This window comes from Delphinapterus leucas, unplaced genomic scaffold (assembly GCF_059928025.1).
Source record: "Delphinapterus leucas isolate spDelLeu-1000000601 "Yukka" unplaced genomic scaffold, BTC_Dleu_Yukka2 spDelLeu_asBTCV2_sq25, whole genome shotgun sequence".
In the NCBI taxonomy this organism is placed as follows: Eukaryota; Metazoa; Chordata; class Mammalia; order Artiodactyla; family Monodontidae; genus Delphinapterus; species Delphinapterus leucas.
The window spans coordinates 748116-766219 of NW_028322234.1; the positions used below are offsets into that span (position 1 = coordinate 748116).

At 52.6% G+C, this 18104-nt stretch overlaps 2 protein-coding genes and 1 pseudogene across 17 annotated transcripts in view; 1 reads left to right on the forward strand and 2 right to left on the reverse strand.

Moving 5' to 3' along the window:
* LOC149743995 (glycine cleavage system H protein, mitochondrial pseudogene) overlaps positions 1-2015 on the forward strand; it is a 57152-nt pseudogene extending 55137 nt beyond the window's left edge. Inside the window, exon 3 of the transcript XR_016391453.1 lies at positions 1-2015. This exon is cut by the window's left edge and continues 27078 nt beyond it. The product of XR_016391453.1 is annotated as a glycine cleavage system H protein, mitochondrial pseudogene (transcript).
* Positions 1565-11464, reverse strand: LOC149743996 (beta-1,4-galactosyltransferase 7). 13 transcript variants are annotated; one of them, XM_089905054.1, is made up of 8 exons: positions 11316-11385; positions 10259-10486; positions 7939-9198; positions 7295-7657; positions 4197-4440; positions 3425-3508; positions 3054-3158; positions 1565-2531 (listed from the first exon to the last, which is right to left on the reverse strand). In XM_089905054.1, exons 3-8 carry the CDS (start codon positions 8034-8036, stop codon positions 2376-2378), a joined length of 1050 nt encoding a protein of 349 aa, XP_089761180.1. In that variant the 5' UTR covers positions 8037-9198; positions 10259-10486; positions 11316-11385; the 3' UTR covers positions 1565-2375. The 13 variants fall into 13 exon arrangements, 12 of the variants coding, with proteins under 12 accessions (XP_089761180.1, XP_089761177.1, XP_089761182.1 ...); XM_089905051.1 differs by lacking the exon at positions 10259-10486 and having other exon boundaries at positions 9119-9169; positions 11316-11463; XM_089905056.1 differs by lacking the exon at positions 10259-10486 and having other exon boundaries at positions 4197-4422; positions 9119-9169; positions 11316-11462.
* A 2548-nt stretch (positions 11465-14012) lies between these two features.
* On the reverse strand, positions 14013-17658 carry LOC149743997 (transmembrane emp24 domain-containing protein 9). Of its 3 annotated transcripts, XM_089905068.1 has the most exons (6): positions 17451-17658; positions 17183-17283; positions 16296-16421; positions 15786-15936; positions 15479-15585; positions 14013-14836 (listed from the first exon to the last, which is right to left on the reverse strand). In XM_089905068.1, exons 1-6 carry the CDS (start codon positions 17632-17634, stop codon positions 14687-14689), a joined length of 819 nt encoding a protein of 272 aa, XP_089761194.1. In that variant the 5' UTR covers positions 17635-17658; the 3' UTR covers positions 14013-14686. The 3 variants fall into 3 exon arrangements, with proteins under 3 accessions (XP_089761194.1, XP_089761192.1, XP_089761193.1); XM_089905066.1 differs by lacking the exon at positions 15479-15585 and having other exon boundaries at positions 15790-15936; positions 17451-17656; XM_089905067.1 differs by lacking the exons at positions 15479-15585; positions 15786-15936.
* Positions 17659-18104: the final 446 nt, after the last annotated feature.

Here is an 18104-nt window from a genome sequence, read left to right on the forward strand (position 1 = left end):
AACGAAGAATAGCCCCCACTCACCGCAGCTAGAGAAAGCCCGTGGGCAGCAACAAAGACCCAACGCAGCCAAAAATAATAAATAAATTTAAAAAACAGGTCAATAAATAAGGCCTAGCTCTTAGGTGAAGGCCTACATGAAATAAAGCAATATATTACATTTTGTATATGTGAATGATCAACAAGTGCTGGTTGTTATCATTACAACCACATTGGCCAAGCGTGTGCCAGGTGCTTCTAGATCCTGGGTTCGTGTCATCCACATGCTGACCAGCAAGGCAGGGACATTTGTTCCATGCCACAGAGAAGCAGCCAGGGTGCTGAGGAGGCAGAAGAGCTGTCTGCTTCTTCCCATTACTGACCACCTCTCAGCCTTCTCCCACTCTCCCAGAGTGGCTTGGGGGAGGCCCGCGCTGGAGAGTGATGGGGGCTGAAGATTCAAGCTGCATCAGGCCTGGCCTGGGGTGCCTTCTGGTGTTTGGATGATGGAGGTCGTGGCAGCGGCCGTGGGGGAGTGTGAGAGCGTAGGGTTAGAAATGCACCCCAGCCGAGGCTGAGCTGTCTGACCCTGCTTTTCTCCTGCTCATCCCAATTCCCAGTGCAGAGGGAAAGGAAGGAATCCCCCATCTTTTTGGTCTTCATACCTACCAGGTGAGTACAGAGCTGGAGGCGTCGTCACATCTATTCCCACCAACTCCAAGAGGCTTCATGTTTTCTAAGTCCAAGATGACAGTCAGGGTTGTTCAGGAGACCAGCAAACAGAAAGTACACCATTCCCCTCTCCTGGGCCTCAAGTTGAGAAAGTCCCTTGAATACCCTTGCACTGTAATCAAGGTCTGTTTGCCCTTCACCGTAGAGAGTAAAACTGAACTGCTGGGCAAGGTCAATTTAGGATCCCAAGGACCCTCTCTTATAAGTTTGAATAGTTACATGGAACCTGAAGCTCTTCACTCCCTCCACTCATCTTTGCTTAAACCTCTTGGTTTATGCTCAGGTTGTACAGTGCACAACCCACACAACTGCACACAGCAGCCCTAAGATCATCCTTGGAGGAGTCTTTTCGGAGCAGAGCTGCTGAATTCTACCCTCCTGAAATCGGGGACCTCAGTCCTTCCTCTTGCACTTCAGGTGTCCTATTTATTGTTAAACAAACTAACCGTAACTGGTCCCAGTCTCCTCTGACTTCTGCCCCAAATCTTTGGCAGTAAAATGCCCTGAAGGAGTGATTTACCTTTCAGGGCCCATCACTTCCCTCTCTCATTGGCCCTGGGCTTACCTCCAGATGGTTCCTCCAAGATGACTCCCCAGTTCCACCAGCTCCCTTGGCTCCCCTCCCTCACCTCTCTGTGGCATTTGGTGACCACTGGTAGTCTCCCCTCGTGCTGTGGGAATACTCGAGGGGTTCTCCTACTTCTCATCTTCCTCCCGCCTCAGAAACATGGTCTTCCCTCCCTGAGCCATGACCCAGTGAGTCTTTGCAGATGCAGCCTGCCTACCCTAAGTCCAGTCCTGCAATCTATTTCTGTCCATCTCAGTGAGGCAGGATGAAGCACCCCTTCCAGTCGGAGCCCACCAGAGCCTGGCAGTGGTCAGACTGTCCAGAAGGGCAGCAAAAGCCTGGAGTGCTGAGGGAGGGAGTAGGGACCTTGTGCCTTGGGGTTCTCTCCCACCTGAGCTTCCCCTGGCCTCGTCTTCTCTAGCCCTGCCCCAACTCCTTGCCAGCTTATAACTAAGAGAAGCGTCATCTTTTGCCCCATCCCCTTCCCCTCAGCCACAGGTGACAAACTGGTGGCTCAAAACACATTTGGTTTGGCTTACCATACTTGTTAAAAGTTTGAATTAGTTGCTATCATTTTAAAATTAACCAATTTCACTCAAGAATCCAGAATTCTACTTTCTTTTGAAAAATCAGAAGATCTGGCAACACCAGGCCCACACTCCTTCAGGGTGACAACCAGCTAGAGCTGGTCTCAGCTGCTCCCTTTCTGTGGGGCTTGCACATTGGTCTCTGCAGTTTTAACCCTCCTGATGGCCCTTGCCACCCACATCAGTGGCCTGGCAGTCCAGGAGAAGCAACACAAAGGAGGGTAGGGCAGGGCAAACAGGAAGGCAGAGTGGAGAGTCTCAGTTGGAAACCATGTCCCAGCCTCTCTCCATCACTGTTTACTGCTGGCAGCGTCCCAGGTACCCTGCGTGTGTCCTCTCCTGGCTCAAGCTTGCCTCTGGGGGCCGGGCTGCTGCAAACACGTGGCTTGCTGTCCACTGCTTCAGGCCACTCCACGTCCTGTTGGAGCTGGGCCCAGGGCCTGAGGCTTTGTCCTGGGCTTGAGTAGCAGTATGGCCTGTAGGCACAGGCTTCCTTGCTGTCCAGCCAGCTCAGCTGAATGTGCACCAGGGGGTGGCAGCCTTGTCACAGTCCAACATGATGTTGAGAACAGTGCAGGGGGCCCCGCCCACAGACAGGGCTGCACGGGAATCCACGCGGTACTTCACGGTGCTCAGGCCTCCCTCCCGGTCCACCCTGAACTGCTCCTGAGAAGGAAAGGGGGAGAGCATGTACTCAGGGCTTTGCGGGTGCCAGCTGTCCACTGATCCCCCACGACCTTGTCATCAGAGGTCCTGTGATCCCCACAGAAGAGAGGGAAAAGGGACGCTCAGAGATGGGAAGTCTCTCGCCCATGGCTACACATCCTCGTCAGCAGGGGTTTTCCAGTTGAACTAATCTGGCTCCTAGAGAAGAGGCTATTGAGGGATGGGGACTCCTGTATCCCAGGTCTGCCTAGGATTCTGGCACCTTCAGCTGGGTCCCATCCCCACTCCCCCCCACACACACAGCCTGCGTGGACCCTGAGGTCTCTGCTGACCCACAGAGCCCAGGGGCCATGGCAGCCACCAGAGGAGGGCATGGTGCCCAAGCAGAATGCCAACGACTGACCTGGGCCAAGCAGGGGAGGATGGGGCCACTTGGGCCCAAGGAGAACTTGATGAAATGCTTGAGCCTGGTGGTTCCCCATATACCACCTATCCATCCCCGATCAAGGGACCAGCCAGTACCTGTTTTTGAGCCGCGATGCGCTTCTGGTCCCTCTTCCTCCAGGCTGGGTCATGTAGGTGGCGAAATGTCTTATACCCAGTTGTGATTCCCGAGGGGCGGAAAAGCTAAAGAGACCAAAGGAAGTTGGATCAGGCTGCCTCTCCTGGAGCCCTGGCCCTCACCACTAGTCCTCTGGGGTCCCACTGCCTGCCACAGCCCGCAGGCAGGGGCCTGCATTCCCATTCTTCAGGAGAGGTGTGCTAGTCGGGGGCAGGGCTGGGGTCAGAACCAGGGGTGCCATCGCCCAGCCCCAGGAACTTCAGCTGAGGGCAGAGAGGAACCTCAGGGCAGCCATGATGGCTGAAGAGGTGGGGCGGCGGGGGAGCATTACCTGGAGCCCGGCTCCTTTGATGCGCCGGTAGAACTCGTCGTCCTCACGGCCCCAGCCCCAGAAGCGGTTGGACATCCCGTTGCACTGACACAAAGACAAGCAATGTCACTTGCCCCATCCTCCCAGGGTGCTCTTTGGTCTCCTACCACTTGGGAGTCCCTAGCCCAAGCTGGGCCAGGCCAGGCCCCCTTTCCTCCTCCTCCCCAGCTTCCCACCCCACCACCCACTCCCACCCCCTACCACAGTGACTGATTCAGGGATAGACCTGTGACTCAAGCCAGGCCAATCAAGAGCCAGCATGGGGCAGCTGCGGGTCTCCTGTCTGGGCTGTTGGAAACGGGCAGCTCCATTTTCCACTGGACTTGGGCCTAGACGGATGCAGGTTGCAGCTACAACCACCACCTTGCATCCTGAACGTCTGAAAATAAAGCCAGTCTAGAGAAGGCAGAGCTGAGAGATGGAAGGTGAAATGGTGTCCTGGTGACATCATCTGAGAGGCTGGGCAAGACAGCCCCACCCAGACTTTTCCATTTTGAGAGGCAACGAACCCCAGGGCTTCTGAAGCCAGTTTGCCCAGGGGTTCTGTTGCTGTGGCAGAACCCTCCCTAACTGGCTTGTTTGGTCCTGCTCCTCTCATGCCTCTGGCTGCTCCTGGGCTCCCCAAGCAGGACCCTCCATCTGCTGGGCCCTAGAAATGCTGCTCCTCTTGCCACTGCCCCCATCCAGGTGGGTGCTCCCTGGCTCTCAGCAGAGTAGGTGCGCCAGGCCTCACCAGCTGGTAGTGCTGCTTGGAAAGCAGCAGGATGCCACCGACGTAGGTCTTGTAGTGGTAGAGTGGGTGGAGCTCCGGGGAGGCCACGTGGAAGGGCCCGGTCTCTGGGAAGCCATAGTCCAGCTCCTCATTGAGAGGGAGCAGGTCCACGTCGTGCATGGCGATGTAGTCTGTGCTGTTGCTGCTCTCCAGAAAGCCCGCGTTGATGAGTGCTGCCCGGTTGAACCTGTGCAGGGCACCGAGGCTGGGCCAGGGGCAGTGAGCTTGCTCTCCCCCAATCTCTGCATGAGAGCCCATCCTTCACAGCACCCACCCCCAGTACCCATGATGCCCTCCAGCCTGACACCGACTTCATTGTGGGTCTGCCCAGCTGCACATCTGCCCCTCCACTTATCTCACAAATGTTTACTGAGAACCTATTATGTGCCAGAAACTATTCAGAGCACTGGAGATACAGCAGTGAGAAATCAAGGCCCTCAAGGAGCTGACATTCTAATAAGAAGAGACAAAAATAAACAAGTAAGTAAATATGTAACAAGCCAGGGAGTGGTTAAGTGCTGAGAAGAATAGTAAAGCAGGGTGACGAGGATAAAGCATGCTGTGGGGTGGGGGTTGTCCTTTTAGAGGAGGTCGTCAGGGAGGGCCTGTGTAACAGGGTGACACGTGAGCAGAACCTGAAGGCCTGAGGGAATGAGCCCTATGGAAATCAGGGGAATAGGGTTCCGAGCAGAGAAAAGAGCAACTCCCAGGGCCCGAGGCAGGAGCAGATAGCAATGTGGTGAAGCAGAGTGAGTGAGAGGTCTCAGGGAATGAGGTCAGAGGGTGACAGGCCCCTGAAGGACTTGCGCTTTGACCCTGGATGAGATGGGGAGCCACTGAAGGGCTTAGAGCAGAGGCATCATGTGCTGTGGCTCAGCATTTAACAGGATCACTCTAGTTGGGGTGCTGAGAAGAGACTGGAGGGTGAGGGGTGGAAGCAGGGAGACAGGTTGGGAGGCTGTTACAATAATTTAGGCATGAGATGATGATGCCTTAACTCAGGGAGGTGGCCGTGGAGATGGTGAGAAGAGGGCAGATTCTAGATGCATTCTGCTGATGGACTAGACGTGTTGTGTGAGGGAAAAGGAGTTGAGGATGACCGGAAGGCTTTCTGGCCTGAGCAGCTGGGAGTGTGGAGTTTCCACTTCCTGGAATGAGGAAGGGGGCAGGAGAAGGTCAGGGACAGGTGGGAAATCAGGAATTCAGTTTTAATCATGTTAAGCTTGAGACGCCTCTTGAGACCACCAAACAGAGGGCTGCACAGGCAGCTGGCTGGGTATATGGGTCTGGAGTTCAGGAGGGAGGTCTGGGCTGGGAATACAGACTTGGGAGTCATCAGGGTAGAAATGAGATTTGATGTCTTGGGACTAGATGAGATCCCCTGGGGAGCGACTGGAGCCAGAAAAGACGCTGCCCAAGCACTGACCCCCAAGGAACACCAAGGCTGAGAGATCAGGGGGATGAGGCAGAACCAGCAAACGAGGTGGGGAGAGGTGGCCAGAGAGGAAAGAGAAGCAGAGCACTGTCCCAAAGGTCAAACTGAGGTGTTTTAAGAAGGAAGAAGTAATCCACTTGGCAAATGCTGCTGGGAAGTCGATAGGATGAAGGTTGGGAACTGGGCTTTGGATTATCAAGGTGGGCTCATTGGTGATGTCAACAACAGCTGTTTCAATGTCATGATGAGGGTAAATGTCTGAGTGGAATAGGTTCAAGAGACAGCGAGGGGGGAGAAAGGGAAGGAGTTTTGCTAGAAAGGGGAGCAAAGAAAAGAGGCAATAGATGTGGGCGATAGGGGATCAAGCGGGGTTCTCTTTTTTTCTGTTTAGATGGGGGCTATTTCAGTATGTTTGTTGATTTGAATACTCCAGGAGGGGGAAAATTGATCATGCAGGAGAGAAGAGAGCCAATGGCTGGAGTGATGTCCTTGAGTAGAAGAGCAGAAAAGGGACCCAGTGCCTGAGTAGGAGAGCTGGCCCTGGAGGGGCATCCTCGGGAAAGGCGGTGGGAAACTGAGGACACCTGCACAGAAGCTGTGAAAGGAGTCCGGGCGTGGGGACCTGGGTTAGTTCTCTTCCAATTGATTCTGTTTTCTCAAATAGGAAGCAAAGTAATTGGCTGAAGGTGAAGATAGGGAGGAGCGAGGAGAGGAGCGGGTGTGCAAGGCTGCCGTGGAGGGGAGAGGCAGCAGACCAGAGGAATGAGAGCCCTCCTGGGCCAGGGCTCATTGTTAGGGAGATGAACAGTGTCTCCAGCTACATCCAGCTGCCAGGTGCAGGTGTGTAGCAGGCAGAGTCGAGTTTCATCCGGTAGGAATTGTGCCAGGGAGAAAGTGGAAGGGAGTTGAGGTGCATGTGAGGGAGTGACTTCCACCAAGGACCATGGAATCCAAGTTAGATCAGGAGAAAGTAAGGACAAGGAGGATGGAGAACACTGGGAGGATCGTGGACTAAAGGGCCTGGCAGGGTCCAAGAATTGTCGGGTCCACGTCTCCCAGTGGGAGCGAGCTGGAGGGAAAGGAGGTGGGGGTGAAGTGTGAGATGCTTGGATTGTGATCATGGAGGGGAGCAGTTTTTGGTGAGGGCAAGGATTTTAGGTTAATGCCAGAACAAGTTAAGCCGTGGCTTTGACCCTCCCTTTCCCTAATTTCCGCGGCCAATCCACCAGCAAGCCCTGTCTGCGCTTCCTCCACATCACTTCTCTCCACCCCTTCTGCCACACTGCCCGAGCCCCCATCAGCTCAGGTGACTGCAATGACTGCCCAACAGGTCTCCCTGCTTCCCCTCTTGTCCTGGTATGGCCCAGACACATACAGCAGCCATAGGGACCTTTGTGAAATGGAAACAAGATCAGGGGCCTCCCCAGCCCCAAACCCTCCCCCCAAATTCCTGTCACACCCAGTGAGAGGGGTCTAGCACCTCCCACCCTCTCACTGCTGCCCTGGCTGGCCTTTCATGGGCCTGGGCCACCTGGTACTGGATTGCTGTCAGGAAAGGGAGCAGGCCCCAAGAGACCAGGGCAGGCCCAGGTGAGTGGGTGCTGGCTCAGGAGGTGGTCCTTACCTGAAATGATCCACCTGGTTGAGCACATAGATGTGGTGCTGGATCTTCTTCCTGCTCAGGAAGCGGTGCATGTGGGGCACAAAGACCAGGAGCTCCTCGAAGCGTTCTCGAAAGGGCACCAGCACTGCCAGGCGGTGGGGGCCCCATGATTCATCTTCTTCCCAGTGCTCAGGGGGTGGCTCTGGTGGGCAGGCCCGGGATGGGCCCGGGGTCTCCTGTCCTTGTCCCCTGGCTGCCCGGGCCACGTCCCCAGAGCAGCTGAGCTGCAGCCAGAGCAGGGAGAGGAAGCCCAGTAAGAGACAGGCAACAAAGAGGTGGAAGACGGAGCATTTCCGGGGGAGGCCGCTGGGGATCAGCCTGGACCTGGGACAAGAACAGGGAGCAGGTCAGAAGGGCAAGGCTGAGCCGAGGTCCTGCGACAGACCCCTTCTCTGGCTTCCCAACAAGTAAGGCGCACGTGGCTGGTCTGCCCCAAGCGCCCGGGAATTAGTGCAGAAGCAACTTTAGTGCTTTTGTTCGTGCTGCCACCATGCATCAGAATTCTGCTTAGAGCCCTAGGCTCAGCCTGAGCCCCCCTACCTCCAGGAGGCCCTCCAAACACTCCCAGGTCTCGGAGCTGCCCCACTTCCTCGATGCTCTCTTACCTTCTGTGCCTGAGTCCCAGCCAGACCAAGAGCTGCTGAAGGGCAGAGACAAGACTCCTTGTCTTTTGCGCTTGCCCCTCCCCAAGACAATGGCTCATGTCCAGAGCTGATGGCAGAAGCCCGCCTTAGAGACCCCACCTACTGCCTTCCACCTGCTCCCCTGCAGGTTCACCCTCATCAGAAAGCTTGGCTTCATCCTGTTTCTCAGACCAGAAAGCTCCCCAAACAGGGGCATGTGCCTGTTTCAGCCCCAGTGAAAAGACCACTCTTTACTCTGAGAAGATTAGGTCTGCCCCCAAACCAATGTGAGGCCCAAACCAACAAAGGCAGTTTACTGAATGCATGTCAAAGCTTCAGTCCAGGGCAGCCCATGTGACAAGGGATGAGAGACAGAGAGGGAAGGAAAGACGAGGGCTGGGAACAGCACCCAGGCTCACTTCAGAAGCTGGAAAAACAGCGGAATATCTTAGACTTTGAGGTAGTGCTGGGAGAGGCTGCCTTTCAGGTTATGAAATACAAAGAAATGGTGGAATTCACTTGGTTTCTTTGCCCCTCTCTCTGGAAGTTCCTGAGGGCAGTGAAGGAGGAACTAAGGAATCCAAGAAAATGGAAGCTTCCTCTATTCTAGAATAATCAGCAAAGCAATCTACTTTATAACCTCTGAGAGTCACCAATTAGCTACAAGGTCATACAGATTCTACCTCCTAAGTGCCCTTTGATCCTTCCTCACCCACTGCCTGTCTTTTGGCCCAAGTCTCATCTGGTCCTTGCCCTGCTCAGACCCATTCAATCTCATGGATGATCCTCCTGTTTATAAGATAATGGCCAAATTCCTTGGCCTGACAGTCAAGCCCCTCTGTGACCTGGTCCCATCTCCAGTTGCTCCCTGCTACTCACCCAGTGCTACACATTGGGCAACTCAGAGTTTCTCCACTCACCATATTCCTTCCTGCTCTAGCCCTCACACAGTCCACTGCTTCTGCCTAAAATGCCTTTCCTTATTTTATCTGCCTGGAAGCACCCCACTGATCCTTCAAGGCCAAACGCCAATGTCATGGCTAGCACTGCCACACCCCACCCCCACGTGCACACAAACGGAGATACATACTCCCTCCCTCCTTTGTGTTCCTATGGTATCTGGTACTGCCCTTTTTGAAGCACTTAAGAGTTTTGTAATCACCTGTGTCCGTGCTTGTCTTCTTCACAGGTCATCAGATTCACAGCTGTGGCTCTAGCACAAATCATACAGCAGAGGGCTTGCTAAGTGAGTTAAAGGAAGGGTTCAAGCATTCAGGGCATGCTTGTCACACACTAAAGCCAGACCAACTCCTGCCTCTCTCTAGAGGAACAACTGCCAATCTGGTAGCCAGAAGGCCTGAAGCCAGGCTCAGGCCCCACACACAGCAGAAAGGGAGACTGATAGGACACCCTTGCAGGGCTTCTGACTTACCCCCCCTTGTCCTGTGGTGGGGGTTTCCGCGGGGGAGGAGCAGAGGCCAATACTCCTAGTGGCCTGGGAAGGCTGGAACCTCTACAGATTCTCCCTCTAGGTTCTTTCTTGGGGTAGGGTAGAGACTGGGGAGATGGACATGGGGAAACATCCCACCTTCAGGGGAAGAAGCAGTGACAATTATCCAGGGGTATGGCATGGATTGGGCACTCCATGCACTTTCACGTGCTGTTCCCTCGGTCCAGCTTTCCCTTCCTACCAGGATCACGTCCCCATGGGCACTCTCTTCCTGTGCTGCAAGGGCCCAGTCACTGAACAACTGAATTCAGAGCTGAAATCCCAGTTCCTCAGGACAGTGGACACTGAGAAGTTGCTTCTGGTGCCACCTGCTGGCAAACTCCAGATCTGCAGTCTCAGCTGCTACCAGGCCCAGGCCATCGTTGTTTCTGGGATGGGGAGGCAGACCAGATGAGGTTTTCTCTCATTCATCAATCTGTGTCCAAGGCTAGTAAGATTCAAACCCAGACAGGCTGTTTCCAGAGCCAGCACTCTTTAATTGCTACCTTATCTGCATCTGTTGCATGGATCTCTGTACCCCTGTGTCAAAAGCATGAAATGATACAAGTTTTGTGGGATCATGGTTGTGTTCCAAAAGTTTATGGAAAGGAATTAGGAAATGGAAATTCTCCTCCATAACCTTCCCCTTCTTCCCTCACACAAAGCTTAGTGATACAGGTTTGAATACTCAGCTGCTCTGGTTACAGCACCTCCAAACTGCAAAAGTAACTGGAAGAAAACTGGCACCTTCTTTATGCCAAGCACAGTGTCAACAGTTTTATATATGTGATCTCCTTTAATCCTCATACAGACCTGCAGAGTAGATATGATCCCTGTTTCAGAGATGGAAAAGCTGAGGAGAAAGAATTAAGTATGCTTCTGGTCACATGGCTATTAAAGAGGATTCCTGTCCAGGCCTAAATCCACAGTCCAGGCTTTCTACTATATTTCTGTCTTCTTACTTCAGCACCAAGTCTGAAAAATTCCCAACGATAAAGAGTTGTGCCCACTATATTCCAAAGTCTTTTGGCACCTGGCAAACTTAACAGAGAAAAGGGAAAGAGGTTTCATTCACTAGGTGTAGATCCACTATCAAGTGTTCTGGGTAAGAAGAGTTTTGGGGATACATCTCAAGACTGAAGTGTGGGAGTCCTTTCCAATCTAAACGGCCAACTAGCTCTCCCCCACCCCCCATCCCCATTCTGCTCTAGTGGTAATCACTAGCTAAGGTCTGGGTCAACCTCACACCTAACACGTGGGGCAGGCCACATTCAAGTACAGCTGCACCGGAAATGAACTGTTACGCTGGGAGTACTTAGTCCCGGCGAGGCAGTGGCCAGCCAGGCAGAGCATAGAGCTTCTGTCTGGTGTATTCTTCTGGGCGATCTGCAGAGAAGGGGGAAGCACGAGGGAGGGAGGGAGGGTAGCTTCTGAGGCTACAGGGATGTGATGGGGGAGGCAGAGATCAGAGAGACAGAAGACAGACCCTCTGAAACCAGGGACAGACAGAAAGACAGAGATCCACTGAGAGAGGTCAACGGAGTCAGAGGCCGGCATGAAAATAGAGGCCAGTGGAAAAACACAGAGACCCATAATGAGAGAGACTCGCATAGAGGGACAGAAACTCACAAAGGGAAGTCAACGGAGAAATACAGACCTGCTGAGTGACGGAGACTGGTAGAGACGGAGACCCACATAGAGACAAACAGAGACCCAAATACAGAGAGAGACCCACAAGGAGAACCACAGACCCTCAGAGAGCCCCGCAGAGACGAAGACGCGACGGCCTCGGGCTCCTAGATTCCGCGGGGCGGCCCGGAAAGGATCGGCACCCGGGAGGACGGCGCCCGGGCCGGCCGCCGCCGCTCACCTGCCGTCCTCCCAGGGCAGCTGTGTCGTTTTCCTCCGGGAGGGGAACATCGTCGGGGGAGGCGGCGGCTCATGGGGCTCGAGCTCCCTGCCGGGCCGGCCCGGCCTCCCCGGCCTACGCGGCGCCTCCGCCTCCCGCCCCGCCCAAGCCAGTCCGCCCCGCCCCTCGGTCCACAGGGTCCGCCGCTCCGGCCGCGCCGTCTGCTCCCCGGAGCTGCGGCGTCAAAGGTTCCGCATCCAGAGGAACACGTGAGCGCTCCAAACGCCTGAACTGCTAACTGCTTTCCGGGGTCCGCTGAACATCCCGAGAAATTGAGGCCCCGGAGAGGGCTCAAGTCAGTGGACTTGGACTGGATTTATAGACTCCAGACTTCCAAACCAGCGCTCTGGGATAATCTGCATCTTCCTCCTCTTCCCAAGGGAAGGCGTCCAAGTAGTCCTGCCGTCAACTCAAGTGCATTCTTTCTCCGCAGCGAGCTTGGAGGGCGGCAGGGCCAAGCTCAGGGCTCAGTCTTGCGTTCAGCCTGACACCTCAAGTGACACCCCAAGTAGTAGTTAGGAGACAGGCACTAAAGGCAGATTGGCTGGATTTGAAACCTGACTCTGCCAGTTCGGCTGTGTTTTGGGGAACAGCCTGCTTCTGTTTCCTCATCTGAGTATATAAATGGTTCCTGATTTATATGGTTGCTGTGAGGATTAAAGGAGAAAATGCAAAAACTTGGTACAGTGATGGGCACAATAGTCAACGCTATATAAATGGCAGGTATCATCCAGGAGAGGAGTACTTTGGTGGAGCTGAGAACTGAAGAAGGGAATAAGATTGACTTCCCATATCTGCCCTGTCACTGTGAGAACTTAGGCCCCAGCTGGGCCAGCTTCCTACCTGGGAAAAGAGAGTGGCAAAGTTATTAGACTTGATCTCCTCTGTTCTTCCAGGCACATTTTAAGTTTCCTAATAAATAACATCCATTGAGTTCTTACTATGTGCCAGTCATTTTTCTAAATTCTTTACTACTGTTATCTCAATCTGTCCTTATGAGTATTGTACTTATTATGCCCACTTTAAAGATGAGGGAACTGAAGCACAGAGAAGTAATTCAGAATGTAAGCCCAGGTAGTTTGGTTGCACAATCTATGGTCTCAACCACTCTGCTTCTGGGAGGACTTCACTATAGTAGGTAGGAAATTAATCATTCCCAGGAGCCCCCTTTCACCCAGCATACAACCCACCAGTCCCCTTACTTCTAAGCTCTCCCAGGGCAGTGTACCTTATACCAGAACCTCGAAAAATCCAGCCTAGATTTGGCTGATGACAAAGTCAAGGCTGACCCCTGCAGAGACAGTCAGGTAAGGCCAAAGATGGAAACTGGGAGATGGGCCTGACCTGGAAAGCACAAGCCCATCTTAAGGGGATAGCTCCCATTCAGTCCAGCTAATTGTTGTCGCATCAGGATGAAGCCCCACTAGTATCAGATCTAAGTCAGGTTTCATGTAAAAATCCAAATTAACTTATTTTAAACTGTGACATCCACAATCATGTTGATAATTAGTACCTTTAATATGATGGGATGAGAATGGCACTTCCCTTTTGTGGTCTTTCAAAAACCCAGGACCCCAGTCTAATCATGAGAAAAACATCAGACCAATTGCAATTGAGGGAAATCTACAAAATGCCTGACCAGTATCCCTGAAAACTGTCAAGGTAATAAAGGAGGAAAGTCTGAGAAACTGTCACAGCCAAGAGGAGCCCAAGGAGACAACTAAATGTAACAATGGTATCTTCTAGATGGGCTCCTGGAACAAAAAAGACACTATGTAACAACTAAGGAAATCTGCATAAAGCATGGACTATCACTATTGATTCATTCATTTTAACATTAACAAATATACCATACTACTGCATGATGTAAACTATCTTCACAATTTTTCCGCAATTCTAAAGCTGTTCTTAAAAGTTTTTTTTTTTTTCCCTAAATGTGGAGGTCTAAGTGGCTATATGAGCTCAGACTACATTCTCCTGACAGTTCAAGTAGTCCCCAAACTTGCCTCCCCACCCCATCTCCTTCTCACACACTGTTGGATTAACCTTCCTCAGTTTATATTCAGGGTGTTCTAATACTCAAAACTTTGTTGAACACTGGGTTATATCCAAATCTCTTACCTGGCGTTCAAGGCTCTTCTAACTCTAACCAACTTTTCTTTCCAGCTTTCTTACAACCCCGCCCCCTCAACTCCAGCTGAAACAATGCCCATCTATCTGCATACCAGCTGTTTGCCTGTTTTCCTCAACCACCCCTGTCCTGCCTTCTTTCATCAGAATCCTTCCTCTCCTTCAAGGTCACTGCTGAGATCCCATGCTATTGGTTAAGTCCATCAGTATCCCCCTCCTGCCCCCAACTCAGGGATTCCTGTCCTTTCCACACCTGCAGCATTCCTCTGTTCAATGTGCAGTACCTTCACTAACTAGGCACTTCCTTGAAGCACCACAACAATTCTGTCCACCTACTTTTCACTTGTTAGATGGTCTTGGGCAAAACCACCACCTACTGTCACTGGAGGGTATGGAGAGGATGAAAAGTATGAAGTTCACAGGTGGGTACACAGAATGTGAAGTGCTTTGCCCATTGGAAAAACTGACACTCCCTCAAGCACATTGCAGTGCTATGCCCACTGACAGTAGAGTAACTTTACACTGGACAAGAAGTTAATTTTTTTTATTGGGAAACCAATGTAACAAACCTAAACTTATTGAAAATGAAATCAGTAACTAAGACTCTGCCCCATCCCCAACCAGCACCAAGGCCTCTATTTGGCCTAACCCCAGTTTCTCTAGTCCCCAAAAGAACCACCACGTGAAGAACCTGGGGTCCACCTCAGGCTACCTTCCCACAACTCCCTCTACCCCACCCTCAATGGACACACACACCCCGGATCAGCAGGCTGGGTCTAGGCCCAAGGAGGGAATAGTGAGGTTTCCTGGGTGGCAGGGAATCACGCCCCAACTTGGTCAAAATTCCAAGTTAGGAAAGGAAGACAGAAGGAAGACTTGGCTTGCCCACCCACTCCCCTCCCCCCAGTCATCCCAGACAATAGGCTCACATCCCTGATCAGTAACACTGTGATTCTGAGGTGTCAGTAGGGCTCTCAGTGGCTTCAGATTACAGCAAAGGGCCCAGGGGAGGGGGCAGGCATTTACCCTACCACCTGCTCAGTATTAGCCAGCCAAGCTGCTACCCTCAGCTTGTGCTGTGGCCCCTCTCCCCTGCAGACACCCATGGCTGGGGACCAGGCCTCCTGCCGGAGAGAAGTCAGTCCAGGAGGCCCTTGCTTCCCCAGCCAGGGAGGAAGGATGGCCTGGGAAGCCTGGGACGGCTACACCAGCTTCTTGGCTTCAAAGAAGCTCTTGAGGTGTCGCATCTGCCAGACGCCGATGGCTACGAGAATGAGGGTCTGCAGGATAGACCACCACAGCACCCTCTGGTTGGTGCTCTCGCTGGTCTGCCGGAAGCGTTCCTCTCGCCACTGTGGGAGGGGAGAAAGGAAGACGAGCCTGAGTTGGCTGAGCCCCACCTGGGGCCACTAGAACTGCTGGGTTCCCTCCCCAGAGGATGTCCCAGGGCCAACTAACTTTGCCCAGGTTCCAGTCAAGTGCCCAAAAAAAGCCACCCCACCTGGGAACTGTCTTCACCCTCACCAGCCAGATGACCTCAGGCAACCCACTCATTTCTCCTAGGTCTATTTGCTCATCTGTAAGGTACAGCCTTACCTGGTCCTACCCTGATGCCTGTGGGAGTGGTAAAGTGGCTGTGGTATCACCCTATCAGACAGAGCTGTCCTGGAACGCTCAGAAGTGGACTTGCTCTGAGCCCTCTGCCTGGGTCTCCCAAACTGCTCCTTGAATATTGTGTGCACAGGTTGCAAATTGGTGGTCCAGGGGCTGGATGGAGCCCATACACGTTTTTGTTGGCTCACACAGTGGTTTGACAACATTTAAAACCCAGAATTTTTTACATAAAAAACCGGGACCTCTAAGTGCCTCTTAAAACCCTGGGCTAGCAATTCTGCAATGCTGCCCTCAGCTGACCACAGTAGCTGTTTCCATTTAGATAGGTCACTATTCTACCCGTCATTATGGTCACAGATCCATTCATAGTACCTGCCTGCCTCCTGGACACAGGAGAGATTAAAACCCTTGATCCTGGGAGCACTGAGAACCATGGAAATAACACCCAAGGTGTTGGTATCAATTCCTGCTCTGTCATTTTGTGTGTCTCCCAATAAGATAATGACGGCCCCTTAAGAGACTGCCTCCTCAATTAAAAGTAGTTAGTAATACCCATCCCACCTTTTAGACTTGCAATGCAGCACAGACATGTAAATCCCTTGGGTTCATAATAAATCTGACATGTGACTCCTGGCTAAGTCAGTGTGCAGCTTCTGGGAGGAAGCTCACTGCTCCTGGCTCAGCCACTCACCCGCTGGTAGTTCTGCTCTTTCTGGATCTGCTCTACTTGCTCCACCAGCTGTCGCACTCGTAGCTGCAACTCACTCAACTTGTCTTTCGCAGCAATTTCTGCATAGTCGTTGGCATGTTCACCTACCTGGATGTCCAGATGAACTCTCTGGAGACAGACAGACAAGGAAGATAGGAGAATCAGGTAGCCCTGCTCTGTCTTCCTGCCAGGGCCTAACAGCTGGTCCTCCCACCTTTCTTCATTTGTTCATTTAGCCAACACTGACTAAGGCCTCCTTAGTGTCTGGCCCTATGGGGCTCTAGGCCCAAGGGCAAGAATAAACCTTGGCTGATACTCTAACCAAAGCATATACAAAGAGCTCCGTAACCACACCCTGAATGTTCACTGGAAACCCAGCTGTATTGAGACACAAAATCTGACATAGTCATCTCACACCTACAGTAGCACCAGTCCCCAGTCTTGACCAGGGGCTAGAGGCCGAAAGAGTCCAACATGGGTCCACTTACCAGCATGCCTCCAGCAAAAAGGGAGAACTTGGTGGAATTGGAGTGAAGACAGATCTGGTGCTCACCAGGGGTATGGGAGGTAAAGGTGAACCTGCCTTCAGAGCCATACTGCCGGGCCAGGATGACCTGGAGAGAAGGGACTTCAGTGAGTATTCCATATTATGGTAGGAATAGGGCTGATGGTGCGTAAGGCTCTAAGTGCCTCAAAAGTTGACAAGCAGAGCCCTAGGCATCCCACAAAACTAAAAGCTCCAATGCTGCTTAGCAGCAGTTGCCAAAAACTTGCCTTCGAACTATCTGGAGAAGGGGCGAAGAGTCTGACATTAGGTTGGCATGTGACCACTCTTGGAAAGGGCTTTACTTTATTCATAGCTCATGCTCTTTCAACTCTTTTGCTGTCATTCTTTCAAATGAAAGGTGACAGTTGAACGGTTTTGAAGTTTTTTTGTTTGTTTGTTTTAATATCCTTATTTGTCAAATTAAAAGCTGCTCATTCTTTTTGGAAAATACCCTGTTCCGTGAAATCCTAAAGTCTATATGTCATGGCTTTAGAGTCGACAAAACTCTTTGGTTTCTAGCACCACAATTAATCCACTCATAACATCTATAAGACAGATGAATTTCTATTTCACAGACCAAAGAAATGGCTCAGAGAAGGCAGCTGATTTGGCGGGTTCATGCAGCGGTCAGTAACAAGTTAAGAGAAGCAGCCAGCACTGAAAAAGCCCAAGGTTAGCCCGGAGTGAAAACCCAGGATCTTCCCACAACACCAACTGTTTTTACCAGTCTAGCAGATGCGCAAATTAGGAGGGGAAGTACCGGCGCCTGCTTGGTCTGGCGCTCAAGTTCAGAGCGGAGGGCTCAGCGGGGCTAAGGAGCCGACTCACCTTGTCCTCTGGGTCCTTAACCTCCACGAACATGCCAAGCCCGGGGGTGGCCGGTTGGTATTCCTCTCGCTGCTTGTCATACAACTGCGTCCGGTAGTTTCCTGGAAGCAAGCAGGGCGAGCCCAGTCAGAGGAACGCGAGGTGGCGCTGAGTCCGCTGTCGCCAGGGCACGCCGACGCCGCCTGCTCCCAGCTCTGAGGAGATGACCCTCCCGCAACCCCGCCCCAAGACGGCGGTCTTGTTGAAAACTCTCTCCCTTCCCTCGTACCTATAACCATGGTCTCGTCCGGAATCTCCTCAATAAAGCACTTCTTTTCCGTCTCCCCGATGTGGAAGTAAAGCGCGCCTCCGCGGGCCGCAAACCACAGCAGTAGCAAGAGGGCCCGAACGACCCTACCCAACCGGGCTCCGGGGCAGAGCCCAACAACCCGCACGCCCCGCTGTGCAGCCATCTTACCCCACTTGCCCGCGCAGCAGCAGACAGTCCTGCCACGTAGCCCTGCCGCCGCCGCGCAGCCTGCCGGGACAGCGAGTTCCGCCGGGAGGACTACAAGTCCCAGATGCCCCGAGGCCGTGGCGCGGCGGTACCTGATTGGGGCGCCGCTTCTACCTAGGAGCGAATTGGGGACGCAGAATTGAGAAATTCTTTCCGTTGACCCTCGTCGCGGCCCAGTGAATGGTGTTGATTATCAATTTTTTACAGATCATGAAACACGCAGTTTGAGTCGCGAAGCGAATTATGATCAGGGACAGGATTCGAACCTAGGATCCTTGACTTCCCTGGGCATAGCATCTGCCCCTCCGTTTGCTTCTGTTTTTAAAAATAGAATTTTGAAAGAAATGACACAAACAATTCATGAATTTATCTTCGAAAATGTTTCAAATACTGAAGAAGAAGAAAAAACAAGAAACAGCAGCGGTA

Bases quoted from the DNA above. Each gene is read 5' to 3' on its own strand.
- LOC149743997 (XM_089905068.1), bottom strand. From the start codon at position 17,634: ATGGCTGCACAGCGGGGCGTGCGGGTTGTTGGGCTCTGCCCCGGAGCC. The intron at 17,284-17,450 runs GTACGAGGGAAG...GCTTGCTTCCAG, and splicing joins GGACGAGACCATGGTTATAG to GAAACTACCGGACGCAGTTG. The intron at 14,837-15,478 runs GCAGGCAGGTAC...CCCCTCCCACAG, and splicing joins ATCTCTCCTGTGTCCAGGAG to TGGCGAGAGGAACGCTTCCG.
- LOC149743996 (XM_089905051.1), bottom strand. From the start codon at position 11,365: ATGTTCCCCTCCCGGAGGAAAACGACACAGCTGCCCTGGGAGGACGGC. The intron at 3,509-4,196 runs GTGAGGCCTGGC...TCTTTGTGTCAG, and splicing joins CCAAGCAGCACTACCAGCTG to TGCAACGGGATGTCCAACCG. The intron at 3,159-3,424 runs GTAATGCTCCCC...TGGTCTCTTTAG, and splicing joins TCAAAGGAGCCGGGCTCCAG to CTTTTCCGCCCCTCGGGAAT.